The 25,723-nt window shown below is 40.0% G+C and overlaps 1 protein-coding gene across 3 annotated transcripts in view; it reads right to left on the bottom strand.

The window, feature by feature from the left end:
- Nucleotides 1-25,723, bottom strand: part of RARB (retinoic acid receptor beta) — a 678,155-nt gene that overhangs the window by 79,243 nt on the left and 573,189 nt on the right. For all 3 annotated transcript variants that reach the window (XM_030550971.1, XM_030550972.1, XM_030550974.1), the window contains one exon: nucleotides 22,355-22,503. In XM_030550971.1, the coding sequence (XP_030406831.1) occupies nucleotides 22,355-22,503 (149 nt within the window). The remainder of the gene's footprint in view (nucleotides 1-22,354; nucleotides 22,504-25,723) is intronic.

Raw genomic sequence — 25,723 nt, 5'->3', positions numbered from 1 at the left:
CTCAGCTACTAAGGGAACTGTATTGCTTACATCCGTCATACAAACCAAGCAGCAAGTTGCCCTGAATGAACAACCACCACAAGAAGTCTCCAATGCTGCAGCTGAATCTCCCCTCCTCTCAGAAGAAATGAGATACTAGAATAATTTAACAAAACAGTAATCAACATTGCAAGATACCATAAAAAGACTGTCTGCTCTTTCTTAAATTGCAAGTTCTTTGGGGCAGGAACTAGTATCTAGTATATTGTGGGCACTGCTGGAATTAAAAACTGCCAACAAAATCACTCCAACCCTGATAACAGAGGAAACAAAACCCAAAATAAATCAGCAGTACATAGGTCATTATAGCCACTTGACACCCATTAACAGGTCACTTGTTCTGATCGCCTTCTCTTTTTCCTCCCTGATGGATTGTAATAAAATCCCAGGTTAAAAGGGTGGCTTAGATCTGGTGGCCTAGCAGAAAGGTTCTCTCCTTGGCAGAGAGACTGTAACCTTACAGCAAAACAGAGCACAGAGATTCAGCTCCAGAAGGGAGAGAAACACCACTAGCATCCCTGAGTTCATGTATCCATTAGTAATATAGGAGAAAGCTTAAAGAAAAAATTGGTATTTAGGTTTAACCCCTCAAAAAAAAACAACAAAACCACAACTCTCCCAAAACACAACAGTTTCTTTCATGGCACAAATTCTGTGTAATAGAAGATTAACTGAAAAAATTCTTAAGGAAATACTCTATAAAAATTCTTTAAAGGGTCATGTTTCCTTTTCATTCTGAATTTAGCACAAAAATGCAGGAAAAAACCCAGACCTGTTAGCTTTCATAGACTGGATATTTTCAAATTTATCACCCTGGTCCTGACTCAGAATTAATTATTGAAATGCTGTTGAGGAATATCATCCACATGCTAAATACTGTTCTGTAAGGCAATAAAATACCATTTTTACAAATGTTTGTGGCAACTGATTTATTTAAAAAGCTTTAAAAATTGCATTTGAAAACATTCGATTTTTAGAATTTCCTCTCAACAGACACTGACAAAGATGTCCAGATGACCAGTCTGTTATTTTGCATCCTTTCATGGTAAATTCCACAATAGTACCACTACTTTGATAAGAGAAGTTTTCCTAATTATAAATCGGCAATCAGAATTTACATTTTTGTGACCTGATTTTGAAACCTGTTTCAACTAGGCCTCTGTTTTGCAGCCACAAGTTTTTGGTAGGAATACACACAGAATTGTGCCCACAGTTTTTTGGGCAGTCCTGTGGTGAACTAGCTTAAATATTTGGGCACAAATACAGTTTTCATATGCAATTTCCTGAAGTATTTGTTGAAAGTGACATACTTTTATAACAGGAATACTTTTATTCCATTTATAATGCATCCTCCCACAGTGTTGGATATTTTGTCACTTTGATGTGATGGCCTCCATATTTATGGCAAACAGATCTAATCTTTGCTTTTTAGTTACCCGTATGTTCTGTCTTCAGCCAACTGGGGTCCAACCTTGGCCCCCCTGAAATCAGTAACAAAACGCTCATTGTTTCCACTTTGATCAGAATTTCACCCTAGGTATGCATTTTTGATTAGATGCACTTCTGTTTCTTCACTGCTTGTGAACACTTTCATTTGGAAAGCTGTTTTCACCAGGACTGTAAATATTTGATGTTCCTGATAAAAATCACATCCAACTCTCAGAATAACTTTGCCTTGACCAGGTCATCCATTTTACCAAACTAGTCCTGTATCTAATTAGTCCATCATCTATTAACTGTTCAAATTCATATGACTCAGCTTTGTGACAGCAGTATGTAACAGGATGGTCAATGGTCTCACCTGGCAGCTGCTTTCTAACAAAGACAATGCCTAGTGTAAATTATATGCTTATGTTAATATCAAGGCATCTGCATTCCCTTTTTACGTTCCCTTTGGAAAATACTGTAGCTCTCCAGTGCGTTCTTGGCCTAGCACATACAGCATGGTGGAAGATTTATCCTCTACAATTTCTCTTCAACACTTGCTTTCAAGAAAGTCTGAAAATGTTGCCAATCACCTCCATTCTACACACCCTTCCCAGAGTGATATTGTTGCACTCAGCGGTTGCAGAATCTCACCCAGAGCTCTTGTTTTACTAACTGCCTGCTGATCCTAAGTGTCAAAAACACGTCTTAATTACCCAGGTGGGAGGATTCTACTTTTATTTCATTTCCTCAATGGCAGCTACATTTTCCCTATCTCCTCTTTTTCTCCTACAAAGAGGGACATCATTTCATTTAGATATTTACTTATACTAAGTGATAAATTCAAGATGCAACAATTAAATCTAGGGCATGAGCACCCAGACTGTCTTGGATTCTACAGCTCACCTCAATACATGGTATCTGGAAGGCCTGACTTTGACAATTAGACCTCTCCTTGCTCATTTAATGTTTATTCCTTGCTGTACTGCATAGCTGAGGATTTGATACACAGTCTCTGGGGTTTCATGTTTTCCCACTTGTCCCTTTTTGTAGTGCACAGCAGAAGAGTTTGGGGGTGAGGATGGGGGATAGGTTCTTGTCTCTCTATTGAAGTCCAGGTATTTATAGCAAGTCACCATAGTATCTGATCACCAGAGGTCACATGGTGCAGAGAAATATTCTCACGTATACAGTGCACATTTGTTAAGGCCCAGTGCTCAGTTATAGCCAGAACCATTACTCTATATAAATCTGGAGGTGTTTTCACCACTGGAGGGCTGGATTCCAAATGTTGGACCAGCTATAACATACCATGATCCTTTTTGCTGCTTTTGGCAAGTACACCTAGCTATCAGTAAGGTGCAAGTCTTGCCTGCCTTGATATGTTCATAGGCCCTCACCTAGAATTCTCTTCTTTGCTGGGGAGAGATTCTGGCGGAAAGCTGACACTGTTCAGCACTGATTTCATGGAACACTGGACCTGCTTCCATTTTTTGCCCCAAGTGCACTAGCACAAACGAAGGCAGGTGCTGGGTTAGATTTTCTGGAAATACACAGCCTTTGAGCGGACTGAGACTTTCCATTTAGCTTGCAAACCTGATCAGTTTATTCCCCTAATAAAACCTCTTCAAACACATTTAGCTTTGCCATATATTTAATAAAAAACAAAGACAGGGCATTTTCACCCACTAGAGTTCACAATTAATACCCATCAGCCAGGCCATGAATCACTTATTAGGAGTGAACAAAAAATAGAGTTAGAATCCGATTTAACATAATTCATGTTTTGTTTTATTATTATTGAATACCATTGCTAGGAAACTATTGTGTTTGTGAGGCATGGGGCATTTACATGAACAGTTTCCATTATTGTTAATGGGTATTACAATACTGCATACATTTCCTGTGATGGGGAGAACAGGGACCTCAGCACCAAAAGTAAGCAGAAATGATATTATCTTTGTAAATTTTGTACGTTAATTCCATGGAGAAAAACATTCTGTAACACATAACTTCTGTTTGTTTCCAACAGCATCCATAGCGCACTTGAATCAGAGGTGAAATGTATTGTTCTAATGTGGCTTATGCCCACATCTTGGGAAAGGAACACAAAATCTGTGTTTCTAGTTTAGTGATGAAAAATGAAAAGTATACATGAGTCCCACAGACCTGGAATTAATTTAGCATTTTAGTTTTCAAAGTGTCTCTTATCAGCTCTCTTACACAAAGAGTTCTGGACAAACATCTCAGTGTTATATTTTTACCCTTTCTGTGCTCCAAAAATATAGTAGTCTAAAAAGCATACCTTCTCCTTTTCCCCTCCACCACAATCTTGTTATCTTAATGGGTGATGGATAGAGTATCTTCCTGGCCATGCTGCATTAGGTGTCCTCATTTACAGATTGCAAGGGGGGAAAAAAGGGTTGGGCATAAATTATTCAAAACCTATTGTATCAGTGTATGTTTCCTGAGCATTCGCCACTGGCAAAGTAGACAGATTATTTTTCACTTTTAATTATGTTGATACTTTATCTGCTCTGTTGAAAGTAAAGTGTGGCCCGTGAAACCACATGTACAGAGGAGCAAATAAAGCCTGTTACTAAAGCCAAAGTAATCTATGTAACTTTAACACAATGCCAGATAAACTCCACCCCAACTCTAGTTGCTATTTACTTTTGTAGTACTTGTCTATTACTATATTAAACATGAAAGAGTTTAGTACAAGGCTAGGCTGCTTAAAGAACATCTGAACCGATTTAATAACCTGTGACAAAGGACTTCAGAATGCCATATGAATACAAAGGAAGTCATTGTGTAGATGAAACCTTTGATAATGTTAAGCTGAACATTCTCTTACTCAATTCTTAGAGGAATTATAAACCCGTAAAATCCTATGGGATGGTTATCCTGATATAACACCAATAAAATGTTGGATGAGTCCACACAATGCAACAGAACTCTCTCTCAACAGATTTTCCTAAGTCACATGATTTAAAGCCAAGTGTTACAAACACTTTTTGTCTGAGGAGGAGGAGGAAGATTACCTGATCCAGAAGTTTTATTAAATAAGTTTTGCTACTCTCCTGTACATCAAGTCTCATTTACAGCAGCAAATAGTTTACAAGTTGAAAAACGGACTTACAAGTGGCTGAAGTGGTAAGCAACTGAGAAAGACTTAAATACAAACTCACACTTCAGAAGTTGCCTGCTTGGCTCATTTGAATTAACGGTGATTACCCAAAAATACAGTTACTATGAATTTGGTGGCTCTTCAGATGCACCACAATATGGACTTTAAAATGAGCTTCTAAATCAAGCATCTTCCTAGGATATTAGTAAAAGGAAAATAAAGATGGACTAGGACAGGCTTCTCTACAACTGAATTTATCAAGCCATTTCTAAATTCAGATTGGCTGGTTTTTGTACAAGAAAAAATACTGGGCCCTGGACCATTTTAATGTGTGGCTCTACTTTTAAACTGGACTATAGAAATATGACACCTTTCTCAATTGTATCTGTTTACTTCAATTACTAAAATAAACTTTTACTCTTGTTAACCCTACAGAATTTACACCGCTAAGATAAGAAAGAGCTGGAATCTGTGATGTCAGAATTCCAAATCAGAATTGTTACCTTACAGTTAGTGCAAACTCATTTTGTTAGCATAGTAAAGGGGCCTAAACAGGTGTCAATGAGAGCTGAATTTGGCCTGAAAAAAACTTTGAGTACTTGTGATGATGACTGAGAAAAAAGAACCCACCTTGAGTCTTGCATTCCACGTTGAGTTTGCAAGGCTGGCAGTTAAGAGAAAGCAACCTTTAGTTGTAAGCCATGCATATTTGATCCTAAAGTCAGAGGTGAAAGTAAGCCAGTCCGGTCTACCAGCAAGAGCCAGTACGCCGTGCCGGACGGCACCAGCTTCCGCGGCTGGGATTAAAAGGGCTCCGGGCTCCCTGCCGCGGTGAGGAGCTCCAACCCCTTTAAATCCCACCCGCAGCTCCGGCGGCTAGGCTGGGGCTGGGATTTAAAGGGCTCGAAGCTCCCCGCCACTGCGGGAAGCCCAGGGCCCTTTAAATCCTGCCCGTGGTTCCGGTGGCCGGGCTAGGGCGGGGATTTAAAGGGCTCACAGTTCCCCACAGCTGTGGGAGCCCCAAGCCCTTTAAATCCCAGCTGGAGCTGCAGTAGGGATTTAAAGGGCCTGGAGCTCCGCAGCGGTCAAAGCCCTGGGCCCTTTAATTTGCCCAGGAGCCCCGGGAGCTCCCAGCCACCTCTGCAGCTGGGAGCCCCAGATTAATTTAAAGGCCCTGGAGTTCCCAGCCACAGCCAGAGTTCCAGGACCTTTAAATCTTGAGAGTCCCCATCTCTTCTGGTTGAGGCCATGCCTTTTCCGGATAAGGCCACACACTCCTCAGGACTCCGGCGGTACCGGTAAGTCCTGTAAGTTACTTTCACCCCTTCCTAAAATCATTGATGAACATGGAACTCCATAATGGCAGTCTTACCCAGTCATTTTTCAGAGTAAACTGCACTTTAATATTGGGCAACACTGCTGCCACATGAAACACGTCGTTGAGTTAGGTGTACTATATATATATCATAAAATACTATGAAAAATGGCTGTACACAAAACATGTACACCTCTACCTTGATATAATGCCACCCGATATAACATGAATTAGAATATACCGTGGTAAAGGAGAGCTCCAGGGGAGATGGGGGGGTTGCGCTCTCCAGTGGATCAAATCAAGTTCAATATAATGCAGTTTCACCTATAATGTGATAAGATTTTTTGGCTCCCGAGGACAGCGTTATATTGAGGTAGAGGTGTATGTCTGAACAGTTTGACACCATGAGTAGTTAAAACCCCAAAAGTTAGTACAATCATGGAAGACTGAAATGAGGGCATTCTTAGTTAAAAGTGAGAAGGTATTTCTTTTCCAAGATGCTTGCATTGTCTACCACCCTTTGGAAACTGGAAATTTCTTTCAAAAAATTGCAAATAAAGGTAACTCAGGACAGGCAGAATACGAGATGATCTGCCTCAGTCACATGGTAGATGGGGGAAAAGCACAAATGTGACAAAGTGGAATTTTTTGTAATATTTGTATGACTCTGACGTGTGTCTGAGTTTCCTGCTACACTTTGCATTGCTACCCAATAGAGCAAAAAGGTTAATAACGCTCGTGGGGCAACACAGGAGACATAGGTGTATGTGTCACTTCACTGTATGGGTTAAACAAATAAAGTTGTTAAGAAACTGGTTGAAATTGACCCAGATCAACAATGGGTCCAGACAGACAATGCAAGCCAATGACTCATGCATCAACAGTCTCAGTAGGTAAACTGAGCAGAGACCCCAACTCGAGAATAAAGGACTGAGAGTGGGGGCTCTCTCACCTAGGAACTGACCAAGGAAGGAAATCAAAGAGACAGAGAGCGCATGCAAACAAGCCTGAAAATGGAATTCACTGCAGCTTGGTGTGACTAGAATGGACTGTGCTTTAGCCTTCAATTCTCTGTGCTAACCTAAGGATTTCAATGCTGTGTTCCAATTGACTAATAAATCCTACTGTATTTTGAAAACACTATTTGAGGTGTCGCTGAAAATACTGTCTGGAGTGCATTAGTCACTGAAGAGCGTACAACTCTACCAGGAGTCTATCTCAGTTGGATTCGCTGGGCAGAGCTCACAGTGCTGATGCCCAGCGGCGTGCCCTGAAAGAAGAGTGAAACTCCTTAGGAGTCTGGCACGCTGAAGGCTCTTCCAAAAGACTGTACAAAAGCTGGGGTTTAGCACCAATCCTCTGGATCAGTGACAGCAAGTCAACAGCTTCTGTGGCTCAGTGCCTACACAAATAAAGTCAGCCTCGCTTCCCCCCGACACACACCCCTTCACCCCAGAGCCAGGCACAATAATAGAGCAGGACTACGTATTTTGCCAAAGAGAGGCATAGGAGATGCATGTCCATGCAAGATAATAGACTCTTTTCAAAGAACGTAGCATGTGCGCATAATTTTGGCAATAGACAGAACAATGGTTGCATGTGTAGTTTCAATGTCAAACTGGGGCAAAAAGTGGTTCACCATTTTCCATAGTGATTTTCAGCATAACTCTCCACCTTTCTTTTTATTTCACCTTGTCCAGCCCACTCTGTACATATAATGCCATTTATTCTCGAGCTTAATGGCAACTGGGTTTTTTTCCCACACTTTTATAATAATACTTGGCACTGAATCAGAACTTTTCCTCTGTAGAGCTCATAGCACTTTACAAACATGAGTGAATATTAGCTTCATTTTACAGATGGAAAAAGGGAGACATGGGAGGTTACAGGTGATCCATAAAGGAAAGAAATTGGGCTAATGCCGTTTTCCCTTCTGATGACGTTGATGCTCGTCCATCGTTTTCGATGAAGACCTCAACAACTCATTCGTTCGATGACCGGGCTCTGTGCGTCCGAAGATGACTGATCAGTCCGATTCGGGCGTGGAACGTCCTGTCAAACGTCGGGCAGACGTGTGATGGCATTGTCGATGATGTGCGGGCAGCTCTGGACTTGCGCAGCTCACGCTTTCTTTCAGCCTCAGCAGTACGCCTGGCCTCAGAGCTATTACTGCCTGTGTGAATGAGGCTGTGCCATGCTGGACGGTTCAGTGTGAGGGTTTCCCATGCGGCGGTGTTGATCTCGAGGGACTTCAAAGAGGTCTTCAGCCTGTCCTTGAACCGCTTCTTTTGTCCTCCATGGGAGCGCTTTCCCTGGGTGAGTTCTCCGTAGAAGAGCTGTTTAGGAATGCGCTCGTCTGACATTCTCACGACATGTCCAGCCCATCTGGTCTGGGCTCTCATCAGCAGTGTGTGAACTGACGGGAGACTGGCTGTGGTAAGGACTTCAGTATCGGGCACTTTGTCCTGCCATCTGATTTTTAGAAGCTTTCACAGACAGGAAATGTGGAAGTGATTGAGCCTTCATGCATGACTCCGATACACAGTCCACGTCATGCAGGCGTACAGCAGAGTTGGAAGCACCACTGCTCCGTAGACCTTCAGCTTCATTAGTAGGCTGATTCCTCAACGTTCCCAGACGTTGGAGCGCAATCGGCCAAATGCAGAGCTGGCTTTAGCAATTCGGCAGTTTACTTTATCATCGATTGACACTGCTCAGGAAAGGGTACTGCCCAAGTACGTGAAGTGGTCCATTGCCTGAAGTCTCTGTCCATTTACAGTGATGGACGGTTCTGAGTACGGAGCGTGGGGAGCTGGCTGGTGCATGACCTCAGTCTTCTTGATGTTAATGGTGTGACCGAAGTTGTTGCATGCAGATGAAAACTTGTCCATACTGGCTTGCATTTCTGGCTCTTCTAGCATTCAGAGCATAATCATCGGCAAAGAGAAAGTCTCGAAGTACAGTTTCCTTCACCTTGGTGATGGCACACAGTCGCCTCAGATTGAATAGCTTCCCATCGGTTCTGTACTTCAGGCCTACTCCTTCAGTGCAGTGTTGAAAGGCATCTATATGGTATACAAAGAACTGGAAGGTTTTGGTTAAATATATATTTTTAACCACAAGAAATTCTTGTATCAACTGCCCTGAAAGACTCTGGACCAGATCTTCAACTTGTGTTAGTTGTCATAACTCCTATAGAGCTATGGGAATTTAACAAGTTAAAGATCTGGCCCTCTCAAGAGACTGGATAGGTATTGAAATTGTCACAAGCAACAAGGGACTGAAAGTTGATCCTGAGGGAAGAGGAGATAGATTTTTAGTCAGACTGTTTACAGCTCCACATTTTGTTGAGACTAAACCTATTTAATATCAACTGCTTAATGAACTCTTGGGAGAAACTGAATTAAAGTGTAAACTCACAGTGCACATCTGCAACCTCAAAGAGGACTCCACCAAAATCAGAAAAGGCCAGATTTGACATTCCTAACATTTCTGAAGGTGGGAAAAATGTCATCTTAAAAAAATCCTTGGTAGGCCTTCATTAAACATCGAAGAGAGAAAAAAAAAACATTTTAAAAAAATTGCAGATCACCTCTAAGTGCTTTGTTTGTGGTCACACAGCAACTCAGTAAGAGAGCTGGGAACAGAACCCAGATTTCCTGACTACTAGTTCAATATCCCGGCTGATGGAGCATACTTGTACGCTTGGTGTGACGCCTGGGCTCTCCAAAGGTGATGCAAATAATATGCTTTAGAGTAGTCAAAACCCAGAATATGAATCATTTTTGCAATGAGCTAGAAATAGACTTTTCTGATTGCCAGCAGGCAAAAGGACAACTACTAACAGAAGAAAATTAAAATGAATGGCCTCACACATGAAGTTTGGGGTTTCATTCCTGCCTTGTCAAATGTAGACTAAAGTTGGTTGTCATAAGTATAAGTATCTATAAGACTATTTTTATTCCCCTCCCCCAGCCAACTGAGATTTAAATAAAACTTCTGATCCTTTTAGTAAACATGCCACAAAGCCTCCTGACAGAACAATCACCACCTTAAACCAATGTGTTTGGAATTTTCTGCTTGTGCTCTTCAGTAATATCACTAGAGATGAAGACGTCTGGGTGCATTTCCATCTGGTTTCTTCAATTAAAAAAATGGCAATGAAAAGTATACAATTAAAAAAATTACAGTAAACTTCCTTTCCGTAATGTCTGTAAAATGATTTTTGGCCTGGTAGGAAACTCCAGATGGGAAGTGTAATGAACATAATTTAATATGAGTAACAGGATATCACAGAAACACATTTTTCTGAGTTGGCATGTATAGGGTTGCTTCACACTGTTTAATGCAAAACACAGGGATGAATTATTGTAACTTTTTTTGCACAATTTAATGCCCTCTAACCTAATTTGGGTAGAACCAGACCTATAACCCACTAAAACTATAAACTGTCACTATCTGAGATGATAATACAACTGGCTAACACTTACCAAAAGGCCATACACTGTTAGCTACTGATTTTTTTTTCCCCCTCCACTGTCTCAGGATTTATACCACCAATTAAGACCATAATGAGTGCTCCAGGTTGACCTCCCAGGAGCAAGAATTAATTAAGCACAGTATTTCTTAGTAAAGAATGACAGTTTCCCAAACCATTCATGGAGCTGCTCTCTTTTCTGACATTATTGCTTCTCCATGCAAGACGGCCAGTTGCTAATGCCAAAATGCATAACAGTTCTTTGTTTATGTTTTCCAGTATGTTCAGCAGCACAGAATACTTTTTTTGCTTTATCGATTGCTCCCGCTTGCCCCCTATGCATTTCACATTTCATGCATATTTGTGACACGCTTACTAGAAACAGAAAATAACCGATGGGCATAATATAGGTTTTTTTAGCTCCCATAAAGCAACTACAGAAGAAAGGCAAAATGAACAGGAGCTATCATAACAAATTATTCTCCACCCAGGAAACCAGACTAGGTAGAATGCTGCAATGGGGCGCAGACCTCCAACATGCCTAGGCCAGGGAACCCAAATAAGTTAAAGTAAGAATATTTAACTTCCACTATTCCAAGACTACTGCAACGGATGATTTGGAGTACTATCTCCATGGCAGTTATGGAGAAAGGAAAAAGAAGAATATGCTGAAACAAGAACTACAGTACAAGGGGAAATATATATCCACCCTCCCCCCGAAAAAGAGATTCTCCAATATGAATTAGGTTTTATGCCTGCACCCTCCCCCACTTCTTAAACACTTTCCATTGCATATTTAGCATTTAATGTATTTAATACTAAAGAGCTAGGACGATTTTTTGGACATGTGTCATTATGGTAGACAAAACTAGCTTCCCCAAAGAACTTTATAGCTTGCAAATTGCTATCATACCATGTACAATTAAGTATTTATAATGTAGCTGAAATAATAAAGCCAATTAGACTGCAAATATTCATATATGCCTGTACGTTGATGGAGTCACCCCAACAAAAGGCTGCAGTTTGTATAATGATTTACCTTCCAGACCAACAAACACTTTACTCCAGATTAAGCTTTCTCTCAAATCTTGACTGCCCTAGGTTCTTACCTTATGCCCCCTTTGTCCCAGACTTCACCTCCCTCTCTAAAGGGCTGTTCCACAACCCTTGTATTCGGGTTAGAGTTTAATGACTGACACCTGCCCCAGTGAATCAGCAGAGATTCCTGCAAGGTTACACCACCTGCTAACCAAATAAGTCAACAGCAGGATACTGCCAACCCTCTGTCAGTGCCCAATACACATTTTAAAACAACTGGCATTTTATAAACATGCTTCACTCTTTATCCAAGGTAACAGCCCCTAGTCAGGCTAATGATAAGCTGGTATTTTAAACAACATCCAATCAGTCAGTGACTAGACACACAAATTCACTGTTCTTTCACAGGGATTTGGTGATAATACCAAAACAAACAAACAAACAAAAAAACAAAAAAGCCTTTTCAGGTTTATAACTCCTGAGAAGCTTTCTAGACTGGGCCCCTGAGTGGTGACTTTTCAGCACACATTCATTATCTCTTTTCTAGGGCCATCAAGCGATTAAAAACTTAATTGTGATTAATCGCACGATTAAAAAATTTGATTGTGATTAATCACAATTAATCGCACTGTTCAACAATAATAGAATATCATTTATTTAAATATTTTTGGATATTTTCTAATATATTGATTTCAGTTACAACACAGAACACAAAGTGTACAGTGCTCACTTCATATTTTTATTACAAATATTTGTACTGTAAAAAACAAAAGAAATGGTACTTTTCAATTCACCTAATACAAGTACTGTAGGGCATTCTCTTTATCAGGAAAGTTGAACATACAAATGTAGAATTATGTATTAAAAAACTCTGCATTCAAAAATAAAACAGAATCAGAATCACAGGTCCTATTCCCAGTTCCGCCACTGGCCTGCTTGGGTGACCTTGGGCATGTCACTTCACCACCCTGTGCCTTAGTTTCCCCATCTACAAAGTAGAGCTAATAATACTGACCTTTTAAAAGCACTTTGAGATATACTGACGAAAAGTACTATATAAGAGCTAGATTATTATTATTATTATTACTACAAGATTCTGCACATGTGGATTCATGGTTGTGTCTTATTTGAGAAGCAGTAAGAGATCATGCAGTCAAAGCCTATGCAAGCATGAGAGGGAGAAATAAACCTGTAGGTGCCATCTTTGACACTTCCTAACTTTTGAGTGCTTATCCATTCAACTGTACCTTCTTCTAATCTTATTGCAGACTATAAATAGCAGCCTTTGTAGAACAAAATACAAAATGGTGGATTGTAGAAAGAATCCACCATTAAAGTCAAACTCAGATACCAACTCTCCTAAAAATTAGGAACCACTGAGTTTTTGCTATAATGCAAGACTGATGTTTGACCAGCTATTTAGAATAAACACACCACACATGAGATGGCCCATACTACAACCCACACCACAAATGAGATAGCACTCCTATTGCATAAGAAGCAAAACAAAATACCCTTTAGAAAATCTCCTCAAAGGAACATTTCATTTGGGATTAAAAAGAGATTCTGTTCCCATCAGCCATTCAGTCAATGGGCACCAAGAACAGCACAAGGTCACATTCTTAGGCAAATCAGAGTATTTCTGCACACTAGAGAGCAGACAATGTTCACTAGCTGGAGTGGAGGTAATAAGTCACAAATAACCAAAGGAAACAGGCACAAGGGATAGGTGTATTTTTCTAAATAAATATAATTAAATAATAAATAGCATTTGTATAAGCTTAACATGTACATAAGCAAAATTAGTCAACAAATAATTCTATATTTTTGAGCATTTAGAAGACCCTCAATCATTTATTTGATTACTCTAATTTCCAAAATGTGCCAATCAAACAGTCACTAAGCACATTTAAAAAAATTAAAGCCACAATTCAAAAATACTATAACAGCTCAGATGATCAGTCTTCCCAGCCATCTTATCAACATCCATCCTCGGTATTCACCCAGAACGCAACCTGCCTCCTTATTAAGTACCCGCCACACAGCTCCAGAAAACCCCCTGGAAAACATATGCACTTGACAGTGTGCCCCGCAGGTCATCAAATCTAAGCTTATGCATTGATTGGCTGTATATTCTTTATTGTGAACTATTTTCTACTTAGCTTTGAATTACAGAATTTCAACTTTAAAACTGTCTGAGATGTTATTCATTGTTTATTTTCATTTAATTCTACATGTTGTTGCCTATGTAGTAAACACAGAAGTGAGGTACTAACACAGCCATTGCATTAGAATAAGCTGAAGCGAGATTTATAACATGCTCTCAACAAACTCATCATTCATCTTAAACCATCTACAAAAACCCAAATGCATCTCATTGGGATTTCTGAGTTTAAGCACTCACTGATGTATCTCAGCAAAGTACTTTTCAAGATCAAATTTGAAACATCATATTAAATACAACAAAAAACTGCTTTTCTGTCCACTGTGTCACAGCTTTGGAATTATGCACAGGAATTTATTTACATTTAATCAAATGACCATTTCTGCTAGAAGCTACAATTAAAATGCCATATACTGCCCTTGAGCTATGCCACAACTCCCTGTTGACTTCAATGGGAGTTGAGTGGGTGGAACAAAGTAGTGTGTGCTCCACAGTGACGAGAAGTAACACAACCCTAGGCTGCATGTAACACACTGGAATTCATATTAAGGAAAAAATAACAAATTGACTCAGAATGGCCTGGAATCAACTACGTAAAAATCGTGTTAAAAGAAGTCTTGGAAGGAAAAGCATAATGGATTGAACCACTGTTCACTTGCTTCTGACATAATTTGTCGATATGTCTTCATAGCTCCACACAGACTATGCTTGTATATAAATATATTATTTACTTATTTCTCTCGCTCTTGAAGTTGTTGCAAATTATGCATACCTTACTGATCTGGAGTGAGCTCCAGTTTTCTCATTCAGCTGTAAACCAATATGACATATTCATTCTTTTGTTTTCTGAAAATTTTCTTTTGTTTGTTTTCCCAGTAATAGTTTTGACAATTTTATATTATATGGCTTGAGAGAAGCTAATGGGAAAGTTTCTCATTCCCACCCTTGTACACCAATCTTGCAGTGTAAAAGGGCCGTACAGTAGGTGTGAATGTCATTGCATTACAGCTGGAGGCGGACATGTGGATGATTGATATCATCACATACATCCACCACTTTAAGGCTCACTCCACTGCCAGAACCAACTAAAGAAATATAGTATGACATACATTCAAAGTTTTTAAATGTAAATAAGAATCTGGTTCAAGCTGATTTAAAAGATGAAGAGAATAGTTATCTATTTTAAAAAAAGGCATTTGTCATGAAGGACATTGCCCTGCAGAGGGAATGCTCTATTAGCCCCAGTGTCCACAGTGACACATCCATGGAGAACATAATGACTATGTAGGTAACTCCAGGAGGATTATGAAATGCTAGTTAGGAACGAGTTACAGGACTGTGGATCCAGAGACTTGGACAGTGCTACAAGCTTTGGGGCAGACTACACACACAAGTAGAACTGTGCACTCCTGAGCATATGTATTAGGATATTTTTCTATTCAGGTTTTCTGCTCAGCAGGACCTCCTCATGAATCAGCAACCTGGAACAAAGCAAGAACTGTTTAATTTTCTCCATATTTCTTTCTCCCCTGGTCCCATGGGTATTTCTTATCTTGTCTTTGTAAGATTTGATCCTCTGAAATTGCAGTCTTGTTTCATTGTACATATTAATGCCTCTTTTCTACAGTCTGAAAGTCTGACCTCTTTGCAATAAAACTCCTTGTTCGGATGTATGGAGGGAGCAAAACAAGTGGGTGTAATATTTCCATAGCCAAAGTTCACTGGAATTTATTGACGTAGCTACTTTTTAAATTTGCTGATCCCCATAATGTAGGAAGTTTTATATAAAAATACTAACATAGGGAGATACTGCGATAAGAGCTGACATGGGGAATACTCAGTAATCAGATTTATTTACCTTTTGTTCATGAACATAAACAATAGACAGACAGGCACTTTGATGTACAAACAAATTTGCCAGCATGTAGTACAAAAATACTACTCTCCTTTATACACTTCAGAGTCTGCTCTCCCTCCTCGTCCCCCCCTACACCCCGCAAATTGCTCTCAGCAGCTTCTGCTACCCACCGAGTTTGTGCCAGAAATCCACGCAGTGTATTGTCTGCAAAGGAATGTCGCCTTTTAAATGCTTAGAACAAGGGACAGGGCTCTAACAGACAGCAGAATCTGCCAGAGCACCAGTTTCTCCTCTTCAACCACACAATGCTGACATTGTTTGGGAAAGCAGCTTACTACACTCAATCCCCCTTTTCTGCAGATCTTGCTACAATGAAGAGTGAAGTCAGTACCAAAGAGTGGAGCTTTCAGTAAGAGCCTGACAACCACTTGTCCCAGCTGGGTGGATCAGAGTTGCTCATTTTGCAAAGAATTTCTTAGCGTGCTCTGTAGCAACAACCTGAGACTAGTGCAATTTTCCTTTAATAATCTCCTGTAATTTGAAGGTCATGAAATACATCAGTAAGTTCCAAAGGATATGTATGAAATACTGTGCAGTTTACATAATTGAGAACTTAAACACGAGAACATGAACACTGCACATGTAACTAACTAGGTGGTTCTGTGCACGAGTTATTTTATACACAAAAAAATTAGTGAGCTCTGAAATTTCCCCTTATGAACATGTTTGCTTTTCAGTTCATTTGAGAGGATCTAATATAAGAATGGATAGACAAGACATAATGCAGACTTCATAGTTGTGGCTCTTGCAATGGACTACCCAGAAATAAAACAAAATGCCAAGATTTTGGGTGCCAAAACTGTAATATCTAAAAGAGGCCTGCTTTTCAGAAGTGCTGAGTGCCCACCTTCTGAAAATCACACCCCCTTATGACATCTCAAGTAGAGAACTCAAAAAATTGAGGCATTTCAAATCATTACTCAATTAGGAAAATCTTGTGCAAATACTGGGCATATTAGTGCACTGGGGTTAGAACATTTTTTGTGGGGGGGATTATTATTTAAAATCATTTATACAGCCACATATGTTTACATGATATTTTATGAGCAGAGATTATGACTCACTCCATGTCCTGAAGAGCTTAAAATATACAGACCAACCATTCAGATGAGGGAGGATGTGGGAATTAGGAATGAGAAGGAACAACAAGGATTGTTTGAAAAGGCTGGAAAAGAAGGGATGAAGAGAGAAAGCTCGACAGAGGAGGATGGCAGATTATTTCCCATTTTAGAAGCCAGCATGATGAAAGTTGGATCTGAAGTGGAGAGTGGGGCCTGAGAGGGGGAGAAATGGAAGAGGGAGCAAGAGGGCAAGTTAATCAAGATGAAAGATGACCAGTGCATTTACAAGAGTTTTGGCAAGGAAGACAAGGAGGGTTAAAGGTGGATTCTGGTGAAGAAATAACAGCACTTAGTGAGAATCAATATGGTAAAGAGTCAAATGTGACACCATGGTAGCAAGCCTGGGAAATAGAAAAGATAGTGGAGTTGTTTGTGGAGATCAGAAAGGAAAAGGGACGAAGAGTTCTGTTTTCAAGAAATTGAGTCTGAGCTGGCAGTTAGACAAGTAAGAGGACATGTAAGAGGCATTTAAACAAGGACAGAAGGGGAAGAAGGGTACATTTGGGATTCACTCATGGGAAGGCAGTAATTGACCATGGGAGGAGATAAGATTATCTAGAGATAAGGGAAGAGGAGAGCACCAGGACTGGAACTTTGGGTGATAAAGGTTGGGAGAGGTAGAGACAGGAGGAGCTATTTACATAGACACTGAACAAGCCATCAGCAAGATAGGAGGATATAAACACGGAAGTCAAGACAGAGAAAATGGCAAAGGAACATAAGAATGCCCATATTGGGTCAGACCAAAGGTCCATTTAACCCAGTATCCTGTCTTCCAACAGTGGCCAATGCCAGGTTCCCCAGAGGGAATGAACAGAACAGGAAATCATCACGTGATCCATCCCCTGTTGCCCATTCCCAGCTTCTGGCAAAGAGAGGCTAGGGACACCATCCCTGCCCATCCTGATGAATAGCCATCAATGGACATATCCTCCATGAACTTATTTAGCTCTTTTTTGAACCCTGTTATAGTCTTGGCCTTCACAGCATCCTCTCGCAAGGAGTTCCACAGGTTGTTCGTGTATTTTGCGAAAAAATACTTCCTTTTGTTTGTTTTAAAAGACAGTGATCAACAGTGTTAAAGGCAGTAAATAAACCAAGTTGTTAAGGACAAAAAATTACCTTGGGGTGGTAAGAAATCATAAATAACCTTTGTGATGGCAGTTACAGTGGAATAGAGAGCAAGGAGCCAAATAAGAGGACAGCAAGGGGAAAATGAGAAGAAAGGAAGTCAAGGGAGAGTAAGCAGCATGCTCTGTTATTTTGGAGACAAAAAACAAAGACGAAGGGGGACAGAACCGTAGTTAGACATGATGGATCCTGGGGAATGTTTTTTTACGAGATGAGGAGACAAGAGTATCTTGTACTTGAAGGAAGAGAGAAATGAGCTAGAGGAGAAAGAAAGGATGAAAATAAGAGAAAGGAAAGCATAGATGGCAGGAGGTGAGAAGGCATGAGATTAAGGGAAGAAGCTGAAGGCTTAGCAGCAAAGAGAAGAAATGAGACTCAGAAACAGAAGTGAAGGAGGAGAAACTGGAAACAGGGGTGAATGAGGACAAGGAAGGAAAGGGAGAAGTCATGCTGGATTAGGATGCTTTTTTATTTTGCAAAGAAGCTGGCTATATTCTGAGGGAAGGGGGATGCAGAAGACCATAAGGTTAGGGAAAGGGTTTATGGAGGGAACTGAAGGTGGAGAAGAACTGATTGTAACTGGTGGCCTAAAACTGATTAGAGTGAGAAAGTAAAGCTGATGAGGCAGAAAGGAGGGATTAGGCAGACTTTCTCTGGACATGCTCAGTGGTCCAAGAGCAGGAATGGGACAAGTGAGTGCAAGGGGAGAGCAAAGGTTGAGGAATGGAAGAATGGACAGAATGGTACAAAAGGGGAGAGAAGAGGAGAAGATAAAATTTTTGGAAAGAGGAAAGATTAGTGTTTTCAGTCTAGAAGTCTCAAAGGCTGGCTGCAGGGTTCTAGGTACTTTTAACTATATCAGTATTCTGTCTTTACAAAGTAACTGCCTGCTCTCAGTAAGGGTATAATTTTGTGTTGACCAGAAAGCTCACCAGGCAATCTCTAATCACTGAACATTGCACACAAGTACTGACAGCTGCAAAGATTCAAACCACTACACTAGAATCTTGCGAATTCTCACTGACACACCCATTATCGTCTCTATATATTAATCTTAGATTTACTTCTAACAGCCTCTGTCAATATGGTATCTAAGTGCAGAATTACCAATTTTTCAAACCAACAAGTAAAAAAAATGTATTACAAAACAGACTTCTTCATATATTTTGACAAGTGTGGTTTTGTTTGAATTATGTATGATAATTCTTTGGAATGTTCCAATAAAAGTTACACAGTATTGTGACAGAATATACCCATATTCACACCCTACACACTATTGTAATAATTTTTCTACAAGGCCTGTCTTGTGAGGTATCATTTAAAAACTAATTATTTGCTGATCAATTCATCATGGCAAAATGTACGTAGCAGCGTTAAGGAGGGACATGACTATAAAAAGAAGGGGCAGACCCCAAGGCACACCCCTCCTCTCTCTTCCTACCCATTACATTCACTGCACCAGAAGAGACAAAGAAAGCAGCCATTGGACTCTGGAAGAGGAGTCCTGACCTAAAGAGTTTGGTCAGTCAGACTGCTGAAAATATGAGGTGAGAAAACTTTGCCTTGAATCTAATCTAGTTTGTTAGGTGAGGCACCAATTGCATTTTATCTTTATTTCTCTTGTAACCAGTCAGGACTTTTATGCCTCATTACTTGTACTCACTTAAAATCTCTCTCTTTGCAGTTAATAAACTTGCTTTACCGTTTTATCTAATCCAGTGTGTTTAAATTGAGGTGTCTGGGTAACTCCATTTGGGGCCAAGTTGTGTGCCTATTATTCCCTTAAAGGAATAACCGATTCGATACATGTGTACTGTCCAGCAGAGGGCTGGGCAATACAGGACACGTTTTGGTGGGGAGGGAATCTGGGGACTGGGAGTGTGTTGTGGACACTCTGTGGTAATCTTTAAGGTTGGTAAGAGCCAAGGTGTGACTAACAGACATAGCTGGGAGTGACTAACATGCTGGAGTCCATTTGTGAGCAGTTCAGGTTGGAGGCTAAAGCCGCAAAACCTTGTAAAGGAAAACAAAAGGAGATAGCGCAGGTTACAGGGCAGAAGTCACACAGCCACTCGCTGGTCTGGATTGTACCCTGGTATGTCAGCAGTACACTTGATGGTATTATTCAAAAATAATGAAGTCTTTGAAACATGCGACCTCTCTCTTGCATTCTGCAATTACATTCTTGCTGAAGAAGGGGAGGGATACAACCATTTTTGTGTGAGCATCTCAGGAAGAGCAGATGTGCAATTAAGTGAAGAGTGATTTACAAGTTTCTATTGTACTTTTTCAAACAGAAAGGAAAATTTCAACAGCATGGCAGCAATCACAGCATGACAGTACTTGAGAACATGACTAGATAATACAAGCAAAAATTCAACACTGGAAGGAGAATTTAAAACACAGATGATCTTATATGCTAACTTTCAAATACCTTTCAGGATATCAGGCTGAGATCCTGTAACTTCTTTCCTGAAGAAGTCAGCACACCACTGAAATCAAAATCACAATAGTGCAAACCAACTGGAGCAGGGAGGGAGAGTCCATATTGGTGCAGCAGACCCCCTGCACACAAGAAGCTGCAGAACTGGGGCCTAAATGTGTGGCTGACTAATAACAAAATCAGACCAAATTCCAATATTTCATAAGAATACACCAAAATATAGATTTTATTCATTTCTTTTAATAAATGCGGATTTTTTAATGGAAGGTTAAAATATTTTACCATTTTTATAGTGTGTTACCTCCAGATACCATAATTAGTGTGTGTTAATATAGAAGAGAATGATCTCAAGGTGTATTATCCCATACTAATATCATTCCTTGCCCTACATTCAGGTCTTCCCACTGAATTTGTGGGACACTATAATCATGCTGCAAGACTGAGACTGTTCTGTGCAACAAACATCAACCCTAAACTCAAACCTTTTGTACAGTAGCACTCACCACTGTCCGTGCCTACACGCTGTTGCTCTTTCCACACTGGCTATTAATATCTGGCAGGACTTGACTAGAATATTTGCCTAAAAAACATCACTAAACTTAGCTCTGTGTGTGTACAAGCATATGTACGTGCACTTGTGTAGGGGGTAGAAGCATATCCATGTGGACTACAGAACCAGATTTCAAAATACAATAATGTTGATAGTACTTCTGCTCTATAACCATTCTCTCATACCAAAACAGGTATTGCACAGTAGATACTAATCACTAATAAAACCAAAAACTATATAACTCCTACTTAGGCACCTTTTTTCCATAATTTCCCCCAAAATATTTTGATATGTCCCTCTAACATTGCTAGAAAAAAATGTGGCTATCACGATCATGTTGCACAATTCCCTTATCTAACTGTTTTACGTATTCTCTCTCAAACACACACGGCTCAGCTCACATAACCTCTCTGATGCATGTTCAGTCTCTGAAAGTATATACTCTAGTACTCCAATTCCCAGATGCCATGGATTCCTCACAAACTGTCTATGTAAAAATACATATGGATATTCAACTAAAATACTAACAATCACACTGTTAAAAGTAGCTGGCAACCACATCCTTATTTCTACTTTGTAGTCTGTCAAAGATCGTTTTACAGCTGCCATTTTGCTTTGTCTGTGGTCCATAACGAAACCCCAGATCTGACCACTGATACATTTCTGGAAAGTTTGGAACCATGCTCACATTTTAACTTCATGCTGGCCCTTAACTGTGTAAGAGTTCAGCCAAAACCAAAGATCTCAATTCTGCTGAACATTGGGAAGGCTCAGATCCATATTCGACCTTTACATCTCTAAATAGGCAGTACTATAGGGAGTATACTACATAAAAGTATAACAGAGAGGATGAACTAAGGACAGCAAATAGTCATGTGAACCTCACCTCTCTGCAATACTTAATTTAATCGGTGGACACAATGAATTAAGAGAAGGAGCCATCATGTGTTTTTACATCATTCTGCAAAGTACCACATCTAAAAAGATGTAATTCCAATTCAGGGCCGGTGCTACCATTGAGGCAAACGAGGTGGTTGCCTAGGGCGCCAAGATTTGGGGGTGCCGAAAAGCAGTGCCCCCAATTTTTTTTTTTTACAGTGGTTCCTCCCCAAGCATGGTCGCTGCTCCATTTCTCCCACCTCCTAGACTTGCAGCGCTAATCAGCTTTGGCACCATAAGTCTGGGAGGAGAATTAGAGCGGGGGCGGTGTGCTCCGAGAGGATGTGGAGCAGAGGTAAGCTGGGGTAGGGAGGTGCCGCACGGCTCCCCGGCTGGGGGTGGGGAGCTGCGGCGGGGGGGGTCAGGGTGGGAGGGGAGCTGCCATGGGGGGAGTCACCTCAGGGCGCAGGGGGTGCACCGGTCCTGTTCCAATTCCATTCTTATGTCAGCCAATCATATACTGCTGTAAGGATGGAGAGGACAGGTTACTCCAGGAATGATAACCACTTGTCTGCCTGCTTGAATTAACTCTGACTTAGTGAGTAAGGCCAAACTATCCTGCCTTTGGAGGCATTCAATTCAGTCTGAAACTAATCTGCTTATCCCATCTCTAAAAGAAATGCAGGGCTATCTAACAAAATACCAGTCGGGTTTTGGTACTCACCTTACATCCCTCACAGGCACTGACGCCATAATGATATCCAGATGACTTGTCCTGACAGACAAAACAGGGCTTGTAAACACGAGGGGGAGGAAGCGGAGAAGGTGGGCTTGGGACAAGTTCTTCAGAACTGGTGCTCTGAGTTTCGATGGCTACAAAAGAAAAAAGAAAAAAAAAAAACCCCACCATGTTAGTGCATTACCTTTGACTTTTATTCCTTTACAGCTACTAAAAAAATTGTGTTTCACAAGCATATGTTTGGCTTTCTTCGCAACATTTAAGAAGAGATGCCATCAGATTCACACTCTACACAGATGTATTTTTTTTAAATAAGTAAGATGCATAAATTTAGCCCCTTCCATAATCTTGCAATCCCATACTCCAAAAGGAACATGGCGTCAGATCCACACACTGGGTCAAATTCCATGCTAAGATACGCCCAATACAAATCCTTTAGACTAGAAAATGAATTTGGGCATCAGAGGACAGAATTTAGATCATATTCCAGATTCTGCCTTTGGATTTAAACATGAACTATTGGTGAGCACATCTGAGCAGAGAATGTTGTCTTTGATGGGGAATGACGTGAAATATCTATCCATTCAACATCTATCTTTTAGCTCAACATGCTATGAAGTCTCTCACCTACTTCCACAACAGAGGGAACATTTTCAGGATGCAAGTTTGTCATGGAAGGATGTGGAAAATCATCAATGTGCATTAAGAGACTGATGATTTAAGCATAGGACAGCAAGTTCTAATCCTACGGTTTCTCTATCTGTACATTGACATCATGCAGTAACACTTATCTGCCTTATGGGATATTAATGTTTCTAAACCACTCTGAAAAGGGGCCACGTAAGAATTATGACATCTTGTCACTTTACTGCCTTAATATTTCTGGATGGACATTTATTTTGAATCTGTTGAGGCATTAGTTTCTCCTTTCTGGGAAACAACATGAAAGCTCTGTGAAGCAGGATAAAGATGTGAACCTGATCTTTTCAAAGCATCTGTATTAGTTTTCTCTGATACACCATCATCATCATTCATATTTATTGTAGATGTGCAATACATTTCCTTGTTTCAGTAAGTTGTTCTGCCGCTTCTCGGACAAATATCTCTACTTTTTCAACAGATACAAAGAAGTGATGTAAAGTATGAACTTGTATCCGTCCAGAAATATTAGACATTATTCACAGAGCTAACTCTCAAGAGTCTTAAAAGTGAATGCTAAGAATATTAGTCAACAGAACATTTTGGACAAGATTTACTGTCCAAGATGGTTTTCACATTTTTAAAATGTTGCATTTGTAATACATCCGAGATTCATTCCCAACCTGCATTTTTCAGAATTCACTGACACCTTAGCAAAACCATGTTACAAGTAACATGATACAGGTTCCAACTCTACAGAGCAAAGTTTAAGTTTTTTCTTAAAAAAAAAAGGAGACAAAATCCATTATATTCTTTCTTTTAATAGTCATTTTTAGCATTTAAGATAGGCACAGAGCACTCTGTTATTGATTTGTGCACAGTCACCCTGCTTAAATCAATAATCTATTAGTCCTTTTAAATTAAAGTTAGATTCATCAAATGCCCTTGAGAGGTTTCAAACATTCTGTTCCTTATTTCATGCTAGTACATGCATCTTAGTGGCTCCCAATCAGTATCTGGAATGATAAAAATTTAGCTCTAAAACTCTGCAGTCTCAGCAATGTGTTCCATATTAGCTCATTGAGCTATCTCACTCAGTGTAAAAACCAGTTTTTAGACATCCCATGGGGAACGACGGTTGTGTTATTTGGCAAAACAACTGCACTCTTGCCATCCTTATATGATTTTAATTTGGAGAAAGCAGCCTTTTAGGAATAATTCTGATCTGCTTCTACTTTTTTGATTGTTTATTCCAAATAAGAAGCAGCATCCAATGGTGGTGTTCAAATTGCTAAGCATATGCTCAACAAAGCTCTGTCAGACTCTGGCCAAGCCACAGGAACGTGTGTTACTTAGATGAGATGAAACACCCGGCTCTGTTCAAAAATGCACAAAGCAGAGTCAGCAACTGAAGATGCTGAGGAAGCTACTATAGAACTGCCAAGGTAGACAATTTGAAAATGGATATGACAATCAAAAAACAACAAGAACAAGAAATAAACTTCCCAAACCAGCTCAGCTATATCTGTTATTAAATTGGCTTAGCCCATACACTGGAAACACATGTCACAAGAACAAACACCTACTGAGTTTTATTTGTCACAAGAAAACGATTAAAGGGCTTGTTTATTTTCGGTTATAGACGAGAACTGTAGCTGTGCAGAGGGCCTGGATTCAGATCACACGGGCTCTATTTCTATCTGTTAGTAACTTACTGTGGATCCTTGGATTTAGGTAAACTGAGGCAAGGAGACTATCAGTAAAATGGTATGCTGGCAACTCCCTGGAATGGTGCCAGAAGCTTAATTGATTCATGTTTGTAAACCACTTTGCAGTCACTGGATGAAATATGTTATTTATAGGAACAAAGGACTATTATTATTACTTCACATAGGTTGTTTGGGCAAGAGGAGCAAGAAAAAAAGGCGTTCTGTATACCGGTGTATGTGTTACAAACAGGAAGGCGGAGTCCCATCTAATGCAATTTTAAAGTAATCCTACAATTTTTCCAAAGTGGGGAAAAACAAAACACAACTTGATTTTTAATGTTTTGCTGTTAGCAGAGGATGTGACACTTGGGAATCTCAATTCACCTGAGAAAATACAGCATAAAAGAAGTTACAAAACACAAGTTCCACTTAAGCATTCAGGGATTCTCAAACAAAAGGTAACTTCATGATTCCTAACATGTTTGAAATTTTTCTAAAGGTTAGATAAAGTAGCAGATAAGATCCTTAAAGAGAGTGTATAAGAGCTAATTTACTGCTAGCTAAACCATGTTGACAGATAGAAGTATTTTATTTTGTGGCTGATTAAAAGCAGACAAGCATTATGAAGCCCCTTTCATTTTACTAGAAACTTAGATTATTAAGACTGTATTTTAATGCACACTTTGGACAGCTGAGTCTTAAAAGAATAAAAAGTTGTAAAGCAAATGGCATTTCCTGGATAGCCTCGAGGGAACTTTGAACACTGGGTTCTGAGTCCCTGGTGGGAAGGAGCAATTTCAGCTAATTAGGGTGAATAGAAAAGTGTTGCATTTGGTCAAAACATTCTGTTAACCCTCATTTTTGTTGGCACCAAGAAGAGTCAGTCAGTCTATTTTTTTTTTTTTTTTTTTTTTTTTGTGAATTCACTGCTGGAGTGCAAGGCACACAGCTCATATACATTAGGCAGAAAGTCAAAGGAAACGCCAAAGTTCAGCTAAAGTACAAG

Source organism: Gopherus evgoodei, chromosome 2 (genome assembly GCF_007399415.2).
Source record: "Gopherus evgoodei ecotype Sinaloan lineage chromosome 2, rGopEvg1_v1.p, whole genome shotgun sequence".
Lineage (NCBI taxonomy): Eukaryota > Metazoa > Chordata > Testudines > Testudinidae > Gopherus > Gopherus evgoodei.
The sequence above is the reverse complement of the archived record's forward strand: the minus strand, read 5'-3'. Positions and strand labels throughout refer to the sequence as shown.